Raw genomic sequence first — 25,776 nt, forward strand, 5'->3', positions numbered from 1 at the left:
AAATTTGAATTAATTGGTTTTTATTTTCAATTCTCTAGCAGATTTTTCTATTTTGCTCACCAGCATTTATTTTGAGGTTGGTCCTCTTTCTTCACTCGCTCTTTGTACCCTGTTCATAATATGCTGAAGTTCATCGATATTGCTGACAAGTACGACTGTATCGTCCACATATCGGATATTATTTGTCAATTCTCCATTTATTGTTATGCCTACGTTTGCATCATCCAGTGCTTTATTTAAATTTGTTCGGAGTAAATATTAAAAAGGAGAGGGGAGAGAAGACATTCCTGTCGCAAAAATCCGAATGCCACCTCTCACATCCACCTCAAAACAGATCCGTCCTGGTCTACCTGGCCGTCTGATTCCAGTAGAGACTTGTCACAATTCGGATGTTCTTATCATCAATTCCGATGTTGTGGAGAATTTCAAATAGTTTAGTTGGTCATGTCTTACATAGTCAAAGGTCTTCGAGTAAGCTACAAAGCACATGTAGACATCCTTTGTCATATCTCTACACCTCTGTACCTGCTTGCAGACAAAACATTGCCTCCCTTGTGCCCAAAGAATTCCTAAAACCAAATTGAGACTCATTGATTTACGCTTCACACTTGTTATAGATTCTGTTATATGTGATTTTGGTGATATGTCGAATTTGGCTTATCAGTCTATGTTGGTCACACAATTTAGTGTTTGATTTTTTAAGATTTAATAGAAAGGACTAATAAAGTAAAAAAAAAGTCAGCTTCATAATATCAATATATTTTCAATACATACATTTACTCTACACAAAAATTGAAATATAGTACAGTTATTTATAGTATTCCAAAACTAGATTAAAGTGTAAAAATTGTACTTTTCTACTTAGCAGCTAACAAATATGTAGCTAAAAATGTTTTCTACTAACATTTAGAATTTTCGTGTACATTGGAAAGTTTATAAGATCTAGGCAAAGTACTAACTTCTAAAATTATTGTACATAGTACAAATTTTGGTATTTCATACGTACGTTGTAGATTTATTGTATGTTTTACGAACAAAAATAACGACACACGCTGAAAACACAATATGTAAGTAATGTGTTTTTGTTTTAGGTACTTGTATATTATCCAACTTTTGAAGTATTTTTAATTTAGCAAACATTTATAAAAACTTTCAACTAAAATTTAGGATAGGTATCACAATTTCACGATTTTAATAATACTCCAGGGAAATTAGCAAAAAAAAAAAGGAAAATGACACTGAATTGTCCAGATATAGGTATCTGACAACTTTTTTAGTTATTGTAAACCTGTAGGAAGAAAACCTACCTCTTTCCTGCCTACAGTTCGGGGCCGTTTGTTAATTTTTATCAATTTAGTGCAAAAAAGCAATCTTTTCGATTTTTTTCACCCTTTTAAAAAGCCAAATAGTTGCCAAAAATTACAAAATTTGATTTTTGAAAAACTTCAAAATGCTGATTATTGAAAGTTAAAAGGTCAATTTGTTACTTCGCAAACTGCAAAATAAGTGAAAATCGTTAGTTGTTAATAACTTTTATTAAAACTAACGTAGAACTTTGGTGCATAACCCAAAGTTTGGTATTGGAGTACTTATTGGAGAAATCCCTTAATATTTGAGACCCATCCATTAATTGGTTTAAAAGTTATTCTATTTGTATATCCAAGAGACCTTTGATTTGCAATAACATAAGACAGAAAATAATAAAGATAGGGCAATTCTGCAAAAATATTGTCCGTAGAAAAATCTTTTTACAAATTCGAAAAACTGGTATTTTACACGAATTTTCAAAAATGTAGTTCAAATGGTGACTAAGTCGACTTTAGTCGTGGTAAGTGAAGGGGGAGCTGGGAGCCTACAAAACCACGAGTTCAAAAACTAAAAAAGCAACTAAAAACTACGATCATTTTCAATATCTCGGGATCTACCCAATGGATCTTGATCTGTCTTCTTTGAATATCTATGAATTTTTGTGTAAATTACAAATATGCAATTTTTCTAGACATTTTTTATTAATTAATAAAGAGACTAATTTTTTTAAACAATTTAAAAAATAATTGTTTCTCCCAAAAATCTATTTTTTATTCATAGATTCTATCATTATTAATCATATGAAAAGTTAAAGTACACGTTGATAAATAACTTACTTAACATCAAAAAATAATTATTCCTTAAAAATAATTTGTTTATTAAAGTGTACTTTTTCTATGATTATTAATGATAGCATGATAAAAAAAAGATTTTTGGAAGAAAATTATTTTTTTAAATATTGAACAAATTAGACTGTTTATTAATTAAAAAATTAAGAAGATTAAAAAAATTAAATAAAGATCTAAATCCATTGAGTCGTTCCGGAGATATAGAAAGTTTTAGTAGCTTGAAATTATTGCTTGTTCGATATTTGAACCCGGTGAATATGTAGGTTCCCTACATTTCTGAAAATTCGTAGACCTGTAAAGGGACTATGTTTGTGCAAATTATATTACACAAAATGCAAATCCCATTTTTTAAAATAGCAATAATTAGGTTCTTTAATGATTATCAAAAAAAAATCGCTGTGAATTAAAAAAAAACATAACTTTGCCCCAAATTGACCTAGACCAATTTTTTATTCGTATAAAAATACCAAATACAGTAAAAATACAATATGTAAAAAAAATTTTTTCTACGGACAATATTTTTAACGTTATTCTAGATGTTTTTAACAGAAGTTTAAAAATTTGTTATTAGGATTTTTGACTATTGTAAGAAAAATTTTTATCCTTTTTTAATACACATTGATAGTACACTTCTACTTTCACTTGGCATCCGCAGAATTGCCCTATCTTCATTATTTTCTGTCTTATGTTATTGCAACAAATAGGTCTTTGGGATGAACAAATATAATAACTTTTAAACTAGTTAATGGATCGGTTTCAAATTTTGAGGGTTTGTTAAGCACCCTAATACACAACTTTGGGTGAAACACCAAAGTTCTACGTTAGTTTTAATAAAATTTATTAACAAATGACGATATTCACTTATTTTGAAGTTTGCGAAACAACAAATTAACTTTTCAACTTTCAAAAATCGGCATTTTGACATTTTTTCAATGTTCTAAAAAACCAAGTTTTGTAATTTAGCGAAGTAAACTTCACGTATACCAGAACAGGGGGTAGTTTAAATTGTAATTCCGAAAATAATGAACCTGTTTTTTACCTGTACTTTTAGAGAAGGGTGCACAATATTGACAAGTTTTTTTAGTGCAGTAAAAACTAAAATGATGGTGTTTCTCTGTCTACTATAATATTGCTTCAGAAAATTTAATTATAATAATAACATATAAATAATTCAACCAACATGATTCTGAATTTATCTTCGACAGATTTGTAAAATGTTGTATCGTTATTTTTGTCGAAATTTTTATACAGTTTTAATCTATTCTTTAAAATCATCTAAAACACATCTAAAATAATTCTATATACACATTGTTATGTACATGTTCGAAAATAAACAACATAACAACAACAAGGAAAATAATTCACAATAAAATTTGAAAAACTCAAATATTACAAGTCTTGATGCAAAGTGTTTCTTTCATATATTGAACAATAGCAACACTTTTAAAAGGAACTAAATGTTAAAATAAACTTAATAATAGAAATTATTAAACACAAAACAGTAGGGGGATTCACAGAGTCCATTTTGTGAGTTAAAATAACAACTTCGGTTTACTGATAAAATATTTAAAATATATAATTTACACTTTTTTGCTAAATAATTTTACATAGGATGGGAATATTTTCTAAATTTTCACAAACATTATAGTACGACATACCTTATATTTCAGCTTAAAGCTCATAGTTCAGAGCAAATTTGTATTGGCTTTAAAAATTTAACTAAGCACCTCTACTTAACTTCTCAATTTAACTAACCACCTTTACTGTCTTTTGAAAAGTGGTTCGTAGACCAAAATAATAAAAACGTATTCATATTTTATAAGAATTTCCAAAAAGCGTTCGAGTTCAACAAGGATATTAATTAAATCAAAAATTTGTACTACAATCAAACAGCGGTCGATTGGGTGGAAGATAGTGAGACACACCATGCAAGTGGAATTTCAAAGAGGGGTCAGACAGGGATGCGTGCTGTCGCCATAATTATTTAATGTGTACTCCCAACTAATATTTCAGGAGGCACTATGGAAAAGAACTGAAGGTGTAAGGATTGGAGGGAGCATCATTAATAACATAAGATTTGCAGACGATACCGCAATCATGGCAGAAAATATAGACGATTTATAAATTCTCCTAAAAATCTTTAACAGAGAATGCAAAATGATGGGACTAACAATGAATATAAATAAAACCAAATACTACATGGTCATGGTCATCTCAAAAACCCCTGTTGACAACATACATCTGACATTGGAGGGTAAACCGCTCGAGAGGGTCGACAAGTATAAATACCTCGGAGCAATTATAACCTCACAATTAGATCAAGATGAGGAGATAAAGGGCAGAACAGAAATAGCTCGAAAATGATTTATGAAATATACAAGTCAATGTTTACAAAATTTGTAAACATTGACTCTCTGCTACACGTCATCATGCAAGGAAGAGTAGAGGGGGAAAAGGTTTGGGAAGAAAGAAGAAATCTTGGCTGAGGAATGCTGAGGAAGAAATCTTGACTAACCTCAGTGTTGATGAACAAAAATTTTACGTTGCAAAAGATACAGAAGGGTTTACAGAAGTGATCGTCAACCTTCGTTAAAAGACGGCACAAGAAGAAGAAGAAGAATGAAATATGATTCATAACTGTAGTAATTAACTATTTTACTTTCTATTTTGATAATACCTTATTAATTATAAAATTAAAAATATAGAGGAACCTCGAAATAGTCTAGCCGCCAAATAGAGGTCACCTGTCCTTTTCAATTATGATGGACAAACTCAACGGTTTCTTATGGATTTTTGGCTGCTGGTTACGAATTTCGAGGGTGGATTTCGATCTGAGTGGTCAAAAAATTGTTATAAACTCAATTCAATTGTTTATAAGGCTCTGGCTCATAAACTAAAAGAGATAAAAAAAGTTTCAAATAAAATTTGTTCCTTAATAAGAAACGAAGAAAAAAACGTTTGCTAAACTTAAATCCAACAATTAAAACTCAAGATATTGTAAAATTAGTGCACAATGCAAATTGCAAAATAAGTATTTTTCGAAACTTTATCGATCGTAACTCGGCTTCTACGCATGCAAATGAGCCTTAAAACGTCTCATTTTAAAGCTTAATTAATAGGCTTCCAAACAAAGTTCGTTAAATTACTTTAGCTTCATTTGTTTTAAAGTTATTCCCGTTTGAAGTTATAATTTTCTTAAAAAAATTGTACATTAATTTGTTTATAAGGGTTTCAAGCAAATTTGAGCTATAAACATTTATACTTTAATTAACAATAATGATAAAGAACTCAAAGGAAACATTTTGAGCTTACGAAAATGTTCGTAAGTTTATATTTGGTCAAGATATCGACATTTTGGTTACGAATTTCGATATCTTGGCCAAAAATAAACTTACGAACATTTTTATAAGCTCAAATTGTTCCTTTTGAGTTCTGCTATCATTATTGTTACCGACTCATGGAAATTCTAAAAACTAAAAACCTAGATGAAAGAGATTTAAGACTAATAACACATCTCTATTACAATCAGCGAGCAATAGTAAGAATTGAAACAGAAACATCTGAAGAAATGGAAATAAAAAGAGGAGTCAGGCAAGGCTGCATACTATCACCTCTATTATTTAACGTTTATTCTGAAGAGGTAATGCGAGAAACTCTGGAAGATGAAACAGTCGGCATAAGAGTAAATGGAGTCTTAGTTAACAACATCAGATATGCAGATGATACAGTAATAATAGCCGATAATTTACAAGACCTGCAAATACTCATGAGTAAAATAGTAAGGTGTAGTAGGGAGTACGGACTCTCTCTCAATATCAAAAAGACAAAGTTTATGAAAATTAGTAAAAACAACCATAATACTAACGAAATCTTGATAGTAGAGGGCCAGCAGATCGAAAGAGTAAAAAAGTACACTTACCTAGGGACACTTATAACCGAAAATAATGACTACACTGCAGAAATCAAAGTCAGAATCGAGAAAGCACGTTCTAATTTTATGAAAATGAAAAAGGTCCTATGTAGTAAAGATTTAACATTAGCTCTTAAAGTACGCCTAACAAAATGCTACGTATATAGTGTACTATACTATGGACTGGAATCATGGACGTTAAATGTAGAGACAATGAGACGACTTAACGCCTTTGAAATGTGGACGTATAGAAGAATTATGAGGGTTTCCTGGGTAGATAGAGTTACGAACAATGAAGTACTGAGAAGAATAGGTAAAGAGAAGGAAGTTGAACTGACAATTAAAGAAAGAAAACTACAGTACCTCGGACATGTGATGCGGGGCGAGAAGTATGGCATCCTGCGACTCATAATGCAGGGAAAGATAGATGGCAGAAGAAGCATCGGCAGAAGACGAATTTCATGGCTGAAGAACCTGAGAGAATGGTTTGGATGCAGCTCAAAACAACTATTTAGAGCTACTGCCTCAAAAATTAAAATAGCTATGATGATTGCCAACCTCCGTAGCGGAGATGGCACCTGAAGAAGAAGAATCATTATTGTTAATTAAAGTATAAATGTTTATAGCTCAAATTTGCTTGAAACCCTTATAAACAAATTAATGTACAATTTTTAAGAAAATTATAACTTCAAACGGGTATAACTTTAAAACAAATGAAGATAAAGTAATTTAACAAACTTTGTTTGGAAGATTATAAATTAAGCATGCGTAGAAGCCGAGTTACGATCGATAAAGCTTCGAAAAATACTTATTTTGCAATTTGCATTGTGCACTAATTTCACAATATCGTGAGTTCTATAGTTCTAACTGTTGAATTTAAGTTTAGTAAACGATTTTTTCTTCGTTTTTTATTAAGGAACAAATTTAAGGAAATCCACCCTCGAAATTGGTAATCAGCAACCAAAAATCCATAAGAAACCGTTGAGTTTGCCCATCAGAATAATTAAGAAAGACACGGTGACCCATCTGGCGCCTAGACTAAAAGGTCCTTTTTATGACTTATATTTTTGATACAAAGCAGAAATAAACAATCAGATAATCAAGGAATAAAAAAGAGAATTTGGAAAAGAATATTTATTGACCAGCGCCAATAACGTTGTAAATTATCAGGCCGTGGATATGCAACGGATAATTGTCACAACGTAGGAAGAGAGTTCCAGACATACGAGTAGATCATCGGTTATCTGAGTCGAAGAAAAGGGTACAAGAATAAAATCAGTTGATCAAAATGAAGACCAGGGGCGAAGAACGCATCAAAGATTTGAATAAAGAAATGGTTAAAATGAAGCAAACCAAAATCAAACTAGTAAATACAATGCGTGAAGAATCTGACAACTTCTGACAGTAGAAAATCCAAAAAGAGCGGGAATATAATTGATAAATGGTCAAGATGAAGATTTGTTTCCTTTACAAGATTTTGTAAAGGACAACTTTTCTTATGATTTACTCTGTAATAAACCAAGAGAGCAATGCACATTGGAAATACGAGAGGATACAACTAAGGGTATGCTATTTTTATCAACGAAAACTTTTCGTTTATAAATTTGCAAAAGTCTGTGTGTTATTGCGTCGCCGCTCCTGCAATACTTAGAGCAGACGTATCGATGGATTCGTATGTAGTTTTGTCTTCTGAATCCAAATCTGAAAACGGCATTTTGATATCTCTAACCGTCTTCGAGATAATCGACCTCAAAATCGAAAATGTGACGTCACAATCCGGTTATCTCCTACCAGGCACTAAACGTCAGCTGAAATCTTTGATTAGAAAGTAGGCTACTTTTTTTACCTGAATTTGTTAAGCAAAGCAAATGTTATTATTTACATTTGAGTTTGACACTTCGTGAATGTCAAACTAAATTTTAAATTATTTAGCTATTAATAAAATATAAATGACATTTTATAGTGAATTTAATTATTATATAAAATAATATGTGTAATAAATGTATAAAAATACAATTTAAGTATATTTTGAAAGCAATAATACATATTATACTATATTAATAATGAATCAGTAGAAACGATTATATTTAAATTTGGTAAATTATCTATAACTCCACTCGACCAGTGACCAGCGCACACAACTCAAAACACAAGTACGCAAATACGGTTGCGTGAAGCGTGGCGCAAAGCCGTGGAATTTACGAGACTCGCTAGGTCTGTAGATCCAAGTAAAGTTCATCAGTAAAAGTATCTTTATCATGTAGAGGTATGTATGTATTATTTATTTTACAATATTGGAAAATTGTTATTTAAAATGTGGTTTGGAATAAAAAAGTATGTTCTGATATATGAAATTACATCCTTCTAATGGAAAAAAATATTTGACGAATTTTCTCAAATTATGGATACCAACATCATTTTCATTTATAACTCTTGTATTTTAAATTTGACGAAGAAAAGTTATTCTTCATAAAAATCTCTTCTTGGTCTAAGATTTATGATGCAACCATCATGAATCAAATTTTATTAATTTTATACGAGGTATGTAAAAAAATATGAATTTCGAGTAAAGTATCTTTATAGTTCACAACATTTAAATTAGAATGATGTACTTGCACATTAAAACATAATTTTTAATTCTAAACAGTTTTTCGTAATAGCAATTTTCTATATGATGAATTTAAATAGGTATATAGACAAAGTTTTCGTTATGATAATGCTCGCATTTTCAGCTTGTTTATACTAAATTTACAATCAAGATGCAGTACTACTAGGAGCACTCCCGATACTACTAGGAGCACTCCCGAATCATAATTTACAATGTATAAACTTTGGAAATCATGATTTGGGATTTACAATGTACATTGTAAATTGTAAATTATGATTTGGGAGTGCTCCTAGTATCATTTAACGTGTCTTGGTTTGTTTATTTCTACTGCATCTTGATTGTAAATTTAGTTTAGTATCAATGAGGCGCTTAACCTATTCACTACTAAAAATAAAATTGTAGTAATTCGTATCCCAAATTTCACAGAAATAAAAATACAAGATGTAAAGAGGCTAGGACAAATAATCCCAAGACAAAAAATCCCCACAAAAAATGCCCAGCCAAATAATCACCGAACAAAAATCCCCACAAAAAAATATTATAATTAATATGATTGCCCTGATTCATACGATAAATTTGTAGAAATCGTAAAGTAAGTATCACGGAAATTTATCCCTGGAGGTTGTCGAACTGAGTACATAGCGGGGCTCAATGAAGAATCTAAACCCCTACTTAAAAGATACGAACAGCTATATGCAGAAGACCCTTTCTCGGAAGCGACAATATAGGCTGGGGAGGAAATGCTATATGCGATATCCGCCAACAGAACGGAAAGGTGGTGCAAGCTGGTCACGAGTCAGGACATGAAACAAAACAGCAGACGTGCCTGGAAGCTGATTCGGAATCTTGGCAACGATCCCGCTGCTCCAGCAGTCAACATGACAGAAGTCACACCCGATCAGATAGCCCATCATCTTCTAATGAACGGTAAGACGACATCAAGAAAGAACAAGGTGAGAGCTCAACGGAATATCGACGAAGAAAGAGATGTTCTATTCTAGGTACCTCTTTTTGTCTAAAGGAGATGAGAGGCGCGATCCACCAAATGAAAGATAATAAAGCGGCTGGCCTGGACGACATACGAACAGAGCAAATAAAGAACTTTTGGACTATAGACCGTAGAGTGGCTCGTAAAAATGATGAATTGCTGCATCCGTACATTACAGATCCCCAAAATCTGGAGGAAAGCTAGAGTGGTAGCCCTCTTAAAACCAGGGAAGGATCCGGCGGATACAAAGAGTTTTAGACCTGTATCTCTCTTGTGCCACCTTTTCAAGGCCTTTGAAAGAATGATACTGAACCGGATCGCTGAATATGTGGAGAATAAAATTATTCCAGAACAAGCAGGATTCAGGCCCGGAAAGTGCTGCTGCAGTCAAATTATTAATCTCACCCAACATATTGAAGATGGTTTTGAACGGAAGGAAATAACAGGAGTAGCGTTCATAGACCTAACTGCTGCCTATGATACAGTTAACCATCAACGACTACTCGCAAAACTCTACGAAACTACAAAGGATTTCCGACTAACAAGGTTAGTGAAATGTCTCCTCCAGAATAGACGCTTCTACGTAACGCTCCAGTCCAAGAACAGTCGGTGGAGGGACCAAAAAAATGGGCTACCACAAGGAAGTGTCCTCGCGCCAATTCTATACAACATATACACCAGCGACCAACCCATACACCAACAAACAAGGCAATTTATTTACGCTGATGATACAGCTGTGGCAGCTCAGGGAAAAACCTTCAAGGAAGTCGAAGTGAAACTGACAGATGGGAGACTTAGCTCTATACTATGATAAAAACCATCTGAAACCCAATCCCACAAAAACCCAGGTATGTGCTTTCCACCTGAGAAACAAGCATGCCCGAAGGCCGCTGGAGGTAGAATTGCGTGGTCAGATGCTGGAACACAACAAGACGCCAAAATACCTTGGCGTCCGTCTGGATAGAACTCTGTCTTACCGATAGCACTGTCAAGATGTCAAGAAGAAAGTAAGTGCCAGAAATAATATCATCCGCAAGCTAACTAATACAAAATGGAGAGCACAACCGCACACTCTCCGCACTTCTGCCTTGGCATTATGTTTTTCGGCCGCGGAGTTTGGAGCACCAGTATGGGCAAACTCTGCTCACGCAAAGAACGTCGACGTGGCTCTAAATGAAACGGTCCGTATAATATCGGGTTGCCTGAAACCGACACCTATCGAAGAGGTATACCCCATAGCTGGAATTGCTCCACCACCTATCAGGAGGAAGGTCACGTCAGAGGTAGAACGGAAAAAGCAGGAGACGGACCGAAGGCACCCCTTATATGACCACCAAACTCAGCATAATTAGCAGACTAATATCTCGGAAAAGCTTCCTGAGAACAACAAGATCCATCCCCGAAGCGCCAGAGACGCGCCGAATACACCTATGGCAAGCGTCAGCTACCGCGACACATTTTCCTCCCTCAGATGGACATAATTTACCGTATCCGACTTGGAAAGCGCTAAACAGACTAAAAATTGGCGTTTCACGTTGTGCTAGTAACCTGAAAAAATGGGGATACCAGGAGAACGATACCTGCGACTGTGGCGCGGTTCAGACCAGCCGGCATCTACTATCCTATCATGCACAGAGATGAGAGAGACCTGCACAGAAGATGACTTAATTATAGCAAATGACAGGGCCATCTATGTGGCCAACCATTGGAAATACAGAATTTAAAGTTCTTGGTGTTACGGACACGGAAAGTATGTAAGTAGCAGTTAATATCAAGGCCATGGGTACACAATTCGCAAATATTTTACGGCTATCCCTTACTTTTTCTGTCTTTACTATTCCTACTCTTTTCAAAAGAGTCTGAGTTTTTTCAAAAATCGTGGAAAATATGGGGAATGAGCTAAGGCTGTGGGAATCATGTTATATTATTCGCTTAAATCTTTTGCTCACTCTGATTTGAATAAGTATGTTCAAAACATTGCCTCTTCGTGATGCTAACTGCTGGTCCTGAAAACGATAATCTGAACTGTAATGCAAAAACCTGTTCTTTTTTGTAAAGGACACCGCATACTTCTTATAGAAAATATAATGTCACTCAATGCAATTCATGAATAGATTTCTCTCTAAATTACGATCATTTCATATCATTGAGCCAACTCTGAATTTTGTATAATAACGGAGTAAATTAATATAAACAAAATTTAAAATCAAATGATGGTGTAGGATGTTAGAGTGAAATATACATAAGTTAAGACCTACATAAGTTAGAGAAAGAAAAAAAAAGTCTATTGTGAATGAGTTCATAAATCTTAAGGTCTTATCTTATTTTTTGTGAGGATATTTTGTCCAAAAAAATTTGTGGGAAATATTTGTCCGGGGATTATTTGTCCAGAGATTCTTTATGGGGATTTTTTGTCCGAGGATTATTTGTCCGGGGATCATTTGTCTGGGGATTTTTTGTCCAGGGATAATTTGTGGGGATTTTTTGTCCAGGGATAATTTGTGGGGATTTTTTGTCCGAGGATTATTTGTCCTTACCCCGATGTGAATGATGCTTTGGAAACGTTGCAGAAAAGGACAACAAGAAGGGAAACTAGTGCTACAGCTATGAGTGCACACAGTTCACGAAGCCATGCGATATTTACAGTCAATATATCAATGACTCACAAAGAGAACTGTCACGAAGACAAGCAATCGAAATTATACTTCGTGGACTTGGCTGGCTGAGAGCGGCTAAATAACCGGAGCCCTTGAAAATATGTTTAAATAAGTCGTAAACATCAACAAAGACCTTGGAAATGTAATCAGCAGCCTTAGAGTCGAAAAATATCAGCACAGGTTCATTCCTCATAGAAATATTAACCTAACTAGGCTATCAAAAGATTCACTTGGAGGAAATAGCATTACACTTATGATAGCCTGCGTTAGGCCAGCGAATTACAATGTGGAGGAAACTACTTCGATGCTTCGATACGCATATCAGGCGGATATAAAGAACAAGCCTGCCGAGGGGAAAGGCGCAAAATGTCGCCTCTCAAAATTTTTAATGTGTTTTAAATGTATTCATTTTTTTCGAATCCTGAGAAAACTAATAAAATATTTTTGAAAATTTTAAAACCAGAATGAAAGATTACATTATTACTGAGGGCCGAAAGTCCCTGAAAACTTCTATAATGTGTAGTTTAATAAGTTACAGGGGTGAAAATAAAAGAGAAAATTTAGTGTGACTTTTGATTACAAATATTTCATTGAAAAGAAACTTTTTATTTATTCTAAGGGACTTTCGGCCCTCGGTCATTACGTAATCTTTCATTCTGCGTTTAAAGTTTTTAAAAATATTTATTAGTTTTCTCAGGATTCGAAAAAAATTAATACATTTAAAACACATTGAAAATTTTGACAGGCGACATTTTGCGCCTTTCCCCTTAAATGAGATCCAAAAACTGCTGAGATTTACTTGCACAAGAACGAAAGAAGATACAAAATACGACGCAATATTGATAGCCCAAGATGAAGATGGGGAGCGTTCAAGTATTACGTAACGCAGTTTGGGGGGAGGGGGGGTTTTGTAAAACGTTACGGCGCGTTACATGGGGGGAGGGGGGTTCGAACAGCGCGTTACGTAACATTCTTTTTTAACTTAAATAAAAAAAACTACATAATTTCTTTTATGTTTTACATAGACCCCTGAATTGTATTATGATTTGTCTACTGATTTTTCAGTAGACATACTAATTTGAACTCCGATCTACTGAAAACTGTATAAAACCTACTGATTTGAACTCCAATCTACTTATCTACTGAAAACTGTATAAAATCAACCGAAAACTCTAAAAAAAAATTCATTGCTCAAATGTAAACCATTTCTCATTTATATTATGCAACCCAAAGCCCAACATCCAACAGCGCATAATCTTTCCTTGAGAATTGTTTTGCTTTCAAAAGACCAATGTTTCCACTATCCGGAACTGTTCCGTCGGAGTTATTTATGGGTTTATCTGATGAATAGATAGGTAGGTACTTTATATTTTGGTAAAAATGAAATGGGTAATTTAAGTCCATAACATGCAGTAGGTATCGTTTTCAGCAGTAGGTAGGTATTCATTAATGTTTTAAATATGTATGCAAATTTTCAAATTATTTAAAAATGTCTTTAAATAAAAAGCATTAAATACAAAACCCACTAAAAAACCATTAAAGTGTGATTCCTGAATTATTAATTTCAAAGTTTTATGTGATTAACATCTTTACGAAAATTATACAGAATTTCAAAATTTCACCTTGCATTATTCATAATAGACCCTACATAATACACATTTTTGAGATGAGGTTGTTAAGCAGCTTCTAAAAACAAAAATATACAGGGTGTTTAATTAAAATTAAAGATAATGGACTACGCTAGGCTTGCATGAATCACCCTGTACATTTAAATTTATGTTTAAAAAGCACACATTTTTATATATGAAAATCTACGGGTCCCAGCGTTTTTTAAAATTATTTAAAACAAGGACAGAAATAATTTTATTCCATAAGTGCCTTCTTATATTTATACAAGATGTTTCAGAAAAAGGTAACATGATCTCTAGGATAGGTGAAAAATTAAAAAATAATTGGGGTTTGCTTACTAAATAATTTTGGTTTCACGATACAGGGCGTTGAAGAACAAAAAGTTTTACACATTTTTTTTCACTATTTTTCCGAAACTACTGGTAACATCGTATATTATTCGTTATACAAAAATTTTTACTAAGCAAAATAAATTGTTGAAATTATAAATATGTTATTTTATTTTAAGCTTTTATTAAAAAAGATAAAATACAAGAATGCATGAGAAGAACAATAAAGAATGAAACCAAAAATGTATGTCTAAGGATGGGGCCAAGTAGGGAAACTGTAAATGTAAATGTAAAATTAATAATAAAAGATTATTATTGTAAGTTTTGAACATATTTCATGTCATGGGACATGAAATTACGAGTGGCAGGGATAACCAAACACATGAACTGAATAGAAGAATCGTTCTTGGGTGGGCAGCATTTGGAAAACTGAGAGAAAGTTTTAAAAGTGAGTTGCCCACATGCCTAAAGAGAAAGGTATTTGATCAGTGCGTCCTCCCAGTCTTGACGTACGGATCAGAAACACTTACCTTAACTAAAGCCTCGCCTACCAAACTAAGAGTAACGCCGAGAAGAATGGAGCGCTCAATGTTAGGAGTAACTCTGCAAGACAAAATCAAAAACGAAGAAATCAGGAGAAGAACAAAGGTGACTGACGTCATCGAAAGGCTAGCCAGGTTGAAGTGGAGATGGGCAGGACACATTGCCAGAATGACAGATGGGAGATGGACAAAAAGGTTATTGGAATGGAGGTCAAGCGAAGACAAGAGAAACGTCGGTCGATCGCCTACAAGATGGACTGACGACTTAAGAAAGCTAAATAAAAACTGGATGAGAGCGGCGCAGGATAGACGTGGTTGGAAACGAGGGGAGGAGGCCTATGTTCAGCAGTGGACATTTAAGGCTGAATGATGATTGTAAGTTTTTATTATTACCTCAAATGCCATTAAAATAATAACAAAGTTCTTTTACCGAGTTTCCGGTACTTTTCGCAACCTCGTTTTCCATTTAGGTTCAAATGGCCACTTGGGTGTTACGTAACGTTTAGGTAGGGGGAGGGGGGTACAGAGAAACGTTACGGTGCGTTACACGGGGGAGGGGGGGTCAAAAATCCTCAAAAATTGCGTTACGTAATACTTAAACGCTCCCATAGTCTGCAAAGATTAGTCCAAAGATTTTAACATAAGAGCAAGAGATTTCAATATGACATTGTTATCTCAGAAAACTAAAACAATAGTAATAGTAATCAGTAAAGAATCCATCAGACGTAAAATAGAAATTGATGATATCAGTATTGAAAAACAATACTAATAGTAATCAGTAAAGAATCCATCAGACGTAAAATAGAAATTGATGATGTCAGTATTGAACAAGTAATGGAAATAAAATACCTTGAAATTACATTGTCAAACTACGGAGACCTGAACAAAGAAGTGAGAAATTAAGTACAAAAAGCAAATAGACTGGTAGGATGTCTTACTACCACTATATGTCGGAAGCGACATATTAACACTGAGATGAATACAAACATTTATAAAGCCAGTGTAAGACCAATAATGACATATACATCAGAAACTAGACGCGATACAGCCAAAATACAAAAACTACTAGAAACGGCAGAAATGAGAGTACTGAGAAGAATTACAGGAAATACCTTGAGAGCAGGGGCGGCCCGTCGGGGTAGGCAAGGTAGGCGCCGCCTACCCTCTTCAAATGTAGTACAATAATATAAATTATTAATATAAATTACTTATTTCAAAATTGTAATTTATAAATTTTGACACAATACCTACAATAAAATAGCAAAAATTATCCAAATTATTTTTAAAAATATCCAAAAAAATTTCTCCGTAGTTATAATTATTGTACGCTCCTTGTATCAGTAGTACTGTATAAGATTCTATATTCCCCTGCTCAGGCACTTGAAAACGTAGCCTGAAATAGAACGACGCCAACACCGAATTGACGTGCGATCTCTCTCTGTTTACGCGAGCAGGCCTGCTGCAGGTCTGCTGGTAGCGACTGTATTCTACGATTTTGAAAGGGCTGATAGGCACAGAGTCTTATAGCCGGACCTACAAAATTTTATCAGTTGCTTCTCTTATGTCTTGTGAAACTGTTTTAAATAATTGTCTTTTGATTTTGGCTGTTATTAGTAGGTTAAGTATTGAATAAAACTAGGTAGGACAATTTAAATTTGTTTATGAAAACTGAATAATAAACAGACAAATTTGAGATCGGTCTATTGAAGGGCATTCTAATTTTATATTAATTTAGTAATAATTCACTAACGACAAATAAATCTTTGAATAGTTATTTGTCAGTCGTCCATTATATTTTTATTGTGTTTCAATACAATTTGGATAATTTAAAGTTAAACTGACGAATTGTGTTATTAGATTATATAGATAATTAAAAATTTAAAGCGAGGTTAATTGTTAACTTATCAATTTATTCGAACAGTAAATTATTATTTGATACATAAATAAAATAAGTAATATTTGACGTTGTTGAAACGTAGGTGTGTTAGTTTTATTGGTGGAAAAACTTTAGTCATCGAATATGAATATTTTAAACGATGTAATATGCAGTTTGATCGAGACGCCTTTTTCAATTATTTCAATGGACCGGCCTTTACCAAATTTAACAATTTTATCCACAGATAAGACAAAAGACAATCGACCATTTTCGAGATCGTTTAAAACAATATGGTATGAAAATCATAAATGGCTAAGCGGAAGTTATTTTAAAAATTCACTTTTCTGTTGGCCTTGTCTGTTGCTCTCAAATTTGAAGCAAAATGTTTGGGTCAGTCAGGGATATTCAGATTTGAAAAATTTATCAGCTAGTGTAAAAAAACATGAATCTTCGAAAGAACATTTAAACAATTGCTTCGGTTTAAAACGGTTAGAAAAAAATAAACAAACTATTGACAGTGCTGTAGCTGGACAAATTTCTCTATCTAATAAGATATATAATGAAGAAGTTGAAAAAGATTGAAAAAGTTGAAGAAATTGATGTTACAATTCTGTTAGTAAAACAAGAACTTGCATTTCGCGGTCGTGATGAGAGCCATAATTCTTCAAACATGGGTAATTTTAAAGAAATTTTTAATTTAGTAGTTAAACGCGATCAGGAAATCCAGGATCATGTTAAAAAATAGAAGGGGTGTTCACGGGTTTGTCAAAAACAATACAAAATGATTTAATAGATTGCCTTGCCGATTACGTAAAACAATGAAATTTCAACAGAAATTAATGAAAGTCAATTTTTTTCTATACTAAAGGACGATACTACTGATATAACCGAAAAATCACAGTGTACTTTAACAATCCGTTTTGTTAACAAAGTTGGTCAGGTAACAGAAAGATTTTTAGGGTTTTTTGATGTTAGCGAGAATAGATCTGCAGACGCTCTATACAGTTTAATTTCAAACGTGCTTGAGCCAAGTGTAATGGCTGGCTCTTTAAACGGATTACAATCAAAAATTAAAGTAGATGCGCCAAAAGCAATTTTTACACATTGTTGCGCTCATAGATTACATTTAGTATTGCAAGACGGCTCAAAATGTATTACAAATTGTAGGATATTTTTTGTCGCCTACCCGAAGTATATGTGTAGCCTACCCGCATACTGAGGTCACGAGCCGCCACTGCCTAAGAGATCGAAAGAGGAGTGAAAACATGAGAAGAAAATGTAACGTACAGTGTATAAATAAACGAATGGACACTAAATAGAAGAAAATGGGGGGGACAAAAAGAATGGGGGGGACACGTGTGGTCAATATAGCAAAAGATAAATCACCAATAGGTAGAATAAGTATCGGCCGACCGCGTAAAAGATGGAGTGACAACCTTCCATAGAGGTATCAATCCTCCAATGAACAAGTAGAATTGCTTATAAAGAAGAAGAAGAAGACTATAGAACAGTTAAGATTACAAATCCTAAATAAAAGAAGGTTAAAAAAATATCGACAAAACTAAGAAAAAAAAATATATTTTCTTTAAGTGGGTTTCCTAAGTGGAAATCTAAACGTCAAAATAAACTTATTTTAAAGTAAAATTATGGCGCATTCTCAGTAAATATAGTAAATGGTACTAAGATACAACAAGAAAATTGCTTTGGAACATATCAGTAAAAACTGATCTCACAAAATAAAAAACTTTACTCCACAGTGGGATAATGAGCTCCGCCTAATGAGCAGTGGGACCACTCCCAAGAAATAAAAGCTAGAATAGAAAAAGCAAGGCAGCGTTCATCCAAATATCCAAGCTGTTCACACAATTTTAATTTAAAACTGAAACTCAGACTCCTCCGATGTTATATATTCTCCATCTTATTATTTGGAGTAGAGTCTTGGACTCTAACGGAAGCAATAACGTAGAGACAGGAAGCGTTCGAAATGTGGACATACAGAAGAATTCTTAAGATATCATGGATGGACAAAACATCAAATGCCAAAACACTAAAAAACTTAAAGAGAAGGAAATAATGTGCATTGTAAAAAGAAGAAAATTAGAATATTTCGGCCACATCACAAGAAATGAAACAAAATATAACCTGTTAAAATGCATTTTTGCAGGGAAAGGTGAATGGTAAAAGAGGCGTCGGAAGAAAAAGAATATCTTGGCTCAGGAACTTGAGGACCTGGTTTACGATATCTACTACAGGGCTTTTCAAGGCAGCAGCTAATAATGGAGGATGATCAACTGCCAGAATGATTGTCAACATTCGTAACGGATAGGTACCAGAAGAAGAAGAACTCCGCAGTAACTCTATTCGGCGTGATTTTTTGTGAGTCGATGTTTAAGTTTCACTAAAATGTGTGCTGAATCATTTGAATACAGACAGCCCTCAAAAAAAAATCTAAAACAAACGGCTTCGGCCACCAAAAAATTAACAAAACAACTAACAAAAGGCGCAAGCCACAAAAATACTAACAAATCCCAAAAACGCGTTAGGCCGATGTCAGATTATGCGTTTTGACCGGATGCGTCTCCGCCGCATCCGGTGAAAACGCGTAGTGTGACAGATCGGTCCGGTTGCGTTGGAAACGGATGCGTTTTGAGTCATCGGTACGCGCTTACAAACTGCACCAGACTAAACGCATAGTGTGACAGGTCGGTCCGGTTGCGTTGGAAACGGATGCGTTTTCACCGCATCCGGTCAAAACGCATAATGTGGCATCGGCCTTAGAGGGGCCCACATCACGAGCGCAGAGTCACCGAACTGGACTTAGCCCGGAGCGGGGACTCGAGGACCAAGAAAACAATACAGATCGATGATAAGTCACTAGAGATTGCGGGAATAGAGCGCCCACGCTGGCCTGCATTGTTTGGGGTAGGATTTTGTGCGAGAGTCCACAATTTTGCTGATAGAGAGTCACTAGAGCGCATCAGAGTGCTGTTGCTATGGGGGTGGATGATCTGGATCATTGGGGCGGGCGGGCAGGTTGGATTGATGCCTACTTATGAAGGTTACTACTCACCTCAATACATTGTACCACCCGAATATCAACATATTGCTTGAGAATCATTTGAATACACAAAGACATTAAATTGACGATCATCGTGGTGTGTTCCGATGCCGACCGGTTCGAATAAATGCATGAGTACACGTACCTTAAGTGTACAGTTTTTATAATTAATTTTAAATATTTCCAAAAATACTGAATTTAAATTAAAAATATGACATGACAAACAATGAAATTCTTATAAAACACATACTTACTTGAATAATTTTTCTTAATGCACACAGACGCTTATAACGTCTTGTCTTCAGATGTTAACATACTCTCTGACTTAACCTTATCCTAGAGTTTGTGAAAATTTAGAATATAGTCGCTATTTTGTTTATAAAATAAATTGTCACCAATTTATTAGGATACTGATTCCCGAAAAAATAATTTTAAATGCAAGATGAGAAAAGAGGACCTAGGCAATAGAAACTACATGCGACGTAGTATAACGAATAACAATAATGAGAAGAAGAAATTCGATAAAATAAACAATATATTAAATATCCCTTATCTACTTCGTACCAAAGGACACCGCGCACATCTTATGAAAAATATAACATAATTTCAATAAAATTTAGATGAATAGATTCGTCTCGAAATTACGAACATTTCATATCATTGCGTCAACTCTGAGTTTTGTTTAATAACGGCGTAAATCGATATAAATAAATCTAAAATCAAATGGATACGTAGGTACGTAAGTTAGACAGAGAAAAAAGATTTTATAATTCGGTAGGTACTCTATAAATCTTCCGCAGGTATTCTCCGTATAGATAATAAATGACAACGGCTTAAGCTCTAATCGGCTTAGCTCACGGTGAGTTTAAGCTGTTTTGCATAGCACCTAGAATAATAATATTTATGAATGACATTTCTATGGACTTGATATCACAAAACTGTGATTTCGATAAACTTTAATTACAATTTGCGCCGTTATTAACCAAAATTCAGAGTTGGCGCAATTGCATTTGAGTGATATTTTCCATAAGATATGTGCTGTGTCCTTTGCAGCAAATAAAGGAACAACTGATCAACTGATTTTGTTTTTGTTCCTTTCTTCTCAACTCAAATAACCGATGCTTCTAGTTAGGAACTCTCTTCCTACGTTGTTATGACAATTATCCGTTGCATATCCAGGGCCTGATAATTTACAACGTAATTAGCACGGATCAATAATTCCAAATTTTCCAAATTTTCTTTATTATTCAGTAATTAAAGTTTATGGCATCACATTCTTCAAGTCCAAGACATCACAAGTCCATAAAACTATCATATTCATTTAGGTCTAGTCGCCATTGAAAACAGTTTAATCATAGCGTGAGTTAAGCCGATGAGAGAAATTATTTACTTTGGTGTAAGTTGTCATTTATTATCTATAAGATAAGTGTCTTAATACCTGCAGAAAGATTTATAAACTGCCGATTTACAAAATCTCGTTTCTCCCTCTAACTCACGTACATATACCCATTTTATTATACATTAATATATATCCGTAATTTATTTACCCCGCTATTAATGAAAATTCAGAGTTAACGCAATGATATAATTGTATTTTTGAGACAAATATATTCATGTAAATTTTATTGAATTTGAGTGACATTATACTTGCCATAAGATGTGTGCAGTGTCCTTGATTGTGACAAATGCTGAGCCCACTGCCACATACAGTTTATATAAAATTATTAGCCAATAAGACACTCAGAGTCTACCACCTTTTGCAATTTTTAAGCTTATTCAATATGGAACAATAAAAAATCAATTTACGATACATAAAAGAAAAAGTTTAAATATTTTTTGAAACTATTGCAACGAATGTTACCTACTATTAAATACAAGTAACAATATTTTTTATACAAATCGTATAATTCCACGTAGTGCAGTCACTGAAGGTTTTCACCTCCGATTTCGTTGAACCTCCATCGATTTTCATGAAAATTGCTAAGTAATTAGAGGATACCTCAAGGAACAAAGGTGACATGATGTCACTGGCGCTTTTACCCTGGGGTTGGATGCCACCCCTTCTCGGGGGTGAAAATTATTTTATTAAAAATAATACCATAAGTCGATAGAGGGTCTAATTATAAGCAAAATTTGTTTATACAGTTATTAAAATAAATCAACACTTTTTGAGTTATTAAAGACCAAAGATTTTATTTTTTCGTAAAAAAATGCATGTTTTAAATCGGTTTTTCACGTATAAATCAAAAACTATAAGCTTTTACAAAAAAGTTGTTATTACTGAAATTGAAGACAATAAAAAATTGAATCCATTCCTCATACAAAGAATTAAACTAATGTTAGTTCAAAGTGAGTTATTGGCAATTGAATGTGTATTTTTTCGATGAGTACTCAAATCTAAGTATGTATTCAAGCTTAAATAACGGGAAAACGATGCAATGTATAAAATATTCCTGCAAAACATTTGTCAAAGTACTTCGGAATACCTATCAAATGAGCTTCAGAACAAGGTAATAGCGTCAAAATTAAGTAAGTGATAATGAAAATAAAAGAACCGTTTCGAATTTTTTAGGAAAAAGTGAAAAATAAAACATACGCCATTTCCACAAAAATTAAAATTTATAGTAATCCTTACAAGAACTTCTTTATATTAGCATAAGTAATGTTTTCGATAATTTTGACCGGTTTAGAATGCATATTTAAAAAAAAAGATACAATTTAAAAAATCATAATTTTTAAAATTATTGTAATTCTCATATTCTTTTGATAATACTCCAAAAATACTCAATATACGTAAAAAATTATATATAACCAAATTTTAGTTTTTTCTGTACCAAATAGTTTACCTGTTTTACTATTTCTATAGGGTAAAAAATAACCGAGATAGAAACGTTTAAATCTTAAATTTTGCTGTGGGAACCATGCAACCGGGACCATTTAACCTTTTATTTTTAAAGAAGTAAGGGGTCTAAAAGATTAGGTTCAACGTGCTTAAATAGCACATGGAATTAACTTTCAAACAGTTTTTAGATGAACCTGATGTCGTAAGCATGAACGGATTTATTAAAAAAAACAATAACATTTTTTGGAAAAATTTTTAAAAGATAAATTTTGAAAAAATTTTGGAGCATAAATTTTAACGCTATCAACATGTTCGGGGGCTCATTTGATAGATGTTTTTAAGTACTTTGACAAATGTTTAGTGAGATTATGTTATAAAATGCATCAATGTCCCGATATTTCAGCTTGAATACTTAGAGTTTTTACTCGCCGAAAAAAATATACATTCAATTATAACTCACTTTTAGTTAACACTAAAAAGTTTTTCTAGTAAGAGGTTTATTTAATTTTTTATTAGCTTCAATTTTGATAATTATAACTTTTTTGTAAAAACTTACACTTTTTGAGTTATTGATGAAAAATTGGTTAAAAACATGCATTTTTCTCAAGAAAAATTAAAATCTTTGATCTTTAATGACTTAAAAAGTTTTGATTTATTTTAATAACTTTATATAACAAATTTTGCTTGAAATTTGTCCCTCTATCGAATTATGGGGTTATTTTTAATAAAATAATTTTCACCCCCGAGAAAGGGTGGCATCCCCAGGGTAAAAGCGCAAGTTGGCACCATGTCACCTTTGTTCCTTGAGATATCCTCTAACCACTCACCAATTTTCATGCAAATCGATGGAGGTTCAACGAAATCGGAGGTAATAGCTCATATTCACCTTCAGTGACTCCACTAACGACGTTAATCTAAATATTGTCCGACAAACACGCTTATCACAATTTATGCCCAAGTACGTTATCACAAAACAAACCACCGATTCACACAGATATCTCCTTCTTTTCTTGAATTTTACTGTCCAAGGTTTTCACCGCACTAGTACTACTAGAGTCTTTCGATGTTGAGGCAGTTGTAGAGGTCACTATTGTTGATGAGTTTGGTACCTTCAGCGGGTCGCTCGTTGAATTACCAATACCCAGTCTATTTTGATTCTGCTGTCTGTTGATTAGAAGGCTTGGGTTTGGTATATTCCTAATATTTTGGTTTTGATTTGGTCGAACACTCCTGACTTGGGCCGTCGGCCGGAATTTCTGGATTTCATTTAATTTCGGTAGTTTCTGGAGATTAGGAGTCTTCATTTGAATCGGGCTTTGAAGGTTAGGGATTTTTAACGTCTGTAGGTTAGGCATTTGGGGCCTGGGTTTGTTGGTCACGTGGTTTGGCGTAGGTTTATTGCTAACTATTGGATGTTCCGTTGCTACTTTGGAAAGCATTTGGAGGTTTGCTAAGGCGACGCTGGGTTTTTCTGTTGGTCTAACTAAGGCGTTTAATTGTCGGTTTGTTGTAATGCTGATGCCGTTTGTAGCATCTACTTTTGGAGAATTTCGTGGAGAGCTTTCAGGAGACTTATTTGACAAATCTAAAGCTCCTATGTTGTCACATCTGTCTGGCATTTTCGGAATAATGCTTATACCAGATTTTAAACTAACTGATTTTTTAATCTTCTCCAAAGGAATCGTTGCTGGTGGAGGCCTCTTAACTTGTGGCTTATCTATTGGCTTTGGTGTAATTTGTATAGGGCTTCCACTGGGAGGATTAATAAGAGTTATCTCTAAACTGGGCCGTTTATCGTTGATACTATCAGATTCATCATTTTTCCGTTTTAATCCTTGCTCTACTTTACTAACAGTAAAACCAGGAGGATAGTGGCTAAGCATTTTCTTTTCGATTTTCTCAGGCTGTTTTGGCTCAATTGTACATCTTTGTTGTAGATTAGCAAGCTTTAAGTTAAGAGATTTGTTATTAGTAGTAATTTTATTATTTTCAGCCTTCGCTTGAGATAGTTTTGCATTTTTTAATTTAATTTGTTGATTCTTTTCATTTTGGTACTTTTCGGCATAAGCATGAAAAGCTTTAAGAAATGCCTGCTTTTCCGTTTGTTCGTTACGTTCCAAATGAACGGTAGGTACTTTCTTTCCCCATTCTCTTTCACCTGTATTCTTGATCGTGAAGCCAGTTTTGGAACTACTGGATTCTAAGAAAGTTCCAACTTTAGGACTAGTACTAGCTGGCTCTGAAGGTTGTTTAGGAAGAGTTGCAGATTCAGATACTTTACTGGATGGTTCGGTCACTTTGATTTTTACCTTCTTTATATCCTCAGTAATTTTAGGCGCAGATGTCGTTGGTTCCTGAGGTTTATCTGTGTCACTTTTTACTTTTTCCTCCGTTCTACTGGTACTTGCGAGTATTATGCTTGGTACAGTTTGAATGTTTTTATCTTCACTCGAGACGTGTTTATGTCGAACTTGCCTCATTTGGAGCAATTTTTCTTTAGAGCTCAATTCCGTAGAATGTGTCTTTTCTCTTTCATTGAATTGAGTAGAACTCTTGTGGTACTTGTGCTTATGGCCGTTATTAGTGATTTTTACTTTAAGCTTTAAGTGATCTTCTTGATTAGGTGCTATTTCTGCGTGCAATTTTCGTTTTTTATGAGTATTGAACTCATTCTTTGAATGTTTGCTCTTTTTTCGTTTTTTGCTGAAATGATGTACTGAATAATCTTCCACTTGCCTTTTCCGTCTTTCCTCGTCAAGTTTCTTTGCCCATTCTCTATCTCGAATTTCTGCAAAACGTTTAATCTCTTCTTGATCTGGTTCCTCATATTCAAATACACAGTCTTTTGGTTGGGATTTTTCAGGTACTTTTTTGCTATCTTTTTCTGCTTGGCTTTTACTTTGCAATTGCAGGTGAGCAAACAGCCTCTCTTTATGATTTTTCTGATCTTCCGTTTCTTCTAAAAAATTAGTCTTAACCTCTGGTTTTTCCGTCTTATCCTCTCTTGGAGGTGAAGGTATTTGCTTTTCTACATTGGACTTAACAGGTACGATTTGCAGTTGCTTTCCACCTCCAAGTAATGGAGTGTTTACGATCTTAATAGGTCTGATCTTCAATGGGGTGAAGATTCTGTAGAAGAACCGCATCGGATGCTCCTGCAACAAAAGAGAAATCATTTAGT

The 25,776-nt window shown here is 33.9% G+C and overlaps 1 protein-coding gene across 1 annotated transcript in view; it reads right to left on the reverse strand.

The window, feature by feature from the left end:
- Positions 1 to 738: 738 nt before the first annotated feature.
- The window catches only part of LOC114329836 (protein suppressor 2 of zeste-like), a 231,065-nt gene continuing 206,027 nt past the window's right edge, over positions 739 to 25,776 (reverse strand). Inside the window, exon 7 of the mRNA XM_028279094.2 lies at positions 739 to 25,750. Within this exon, the coding sequence (XP_028134895.1) occupies positions 23,582 to 25,750 (2,169 nt within the window). The 3' untranslated portion in view covers positions 739 to 23,581. The remainder of the gene's footprint in view (positions 25,751 to 25,776) is intronic.

This window comes from Diabrotica virgifera, chromosome 7, assembly GCF_917563875.1.
Source record: "Diabrotica virgifera virgifera chromosome 7, PGI_DIABVI_V3a".
Taxonomy (NCBI): domain Eukaryota; kingdom Metazoa; phylum Arthropoda; class Insecta; order Coleoptera; family Chrysomelidae; genus Diabrotica; species Diabrotica virgifera.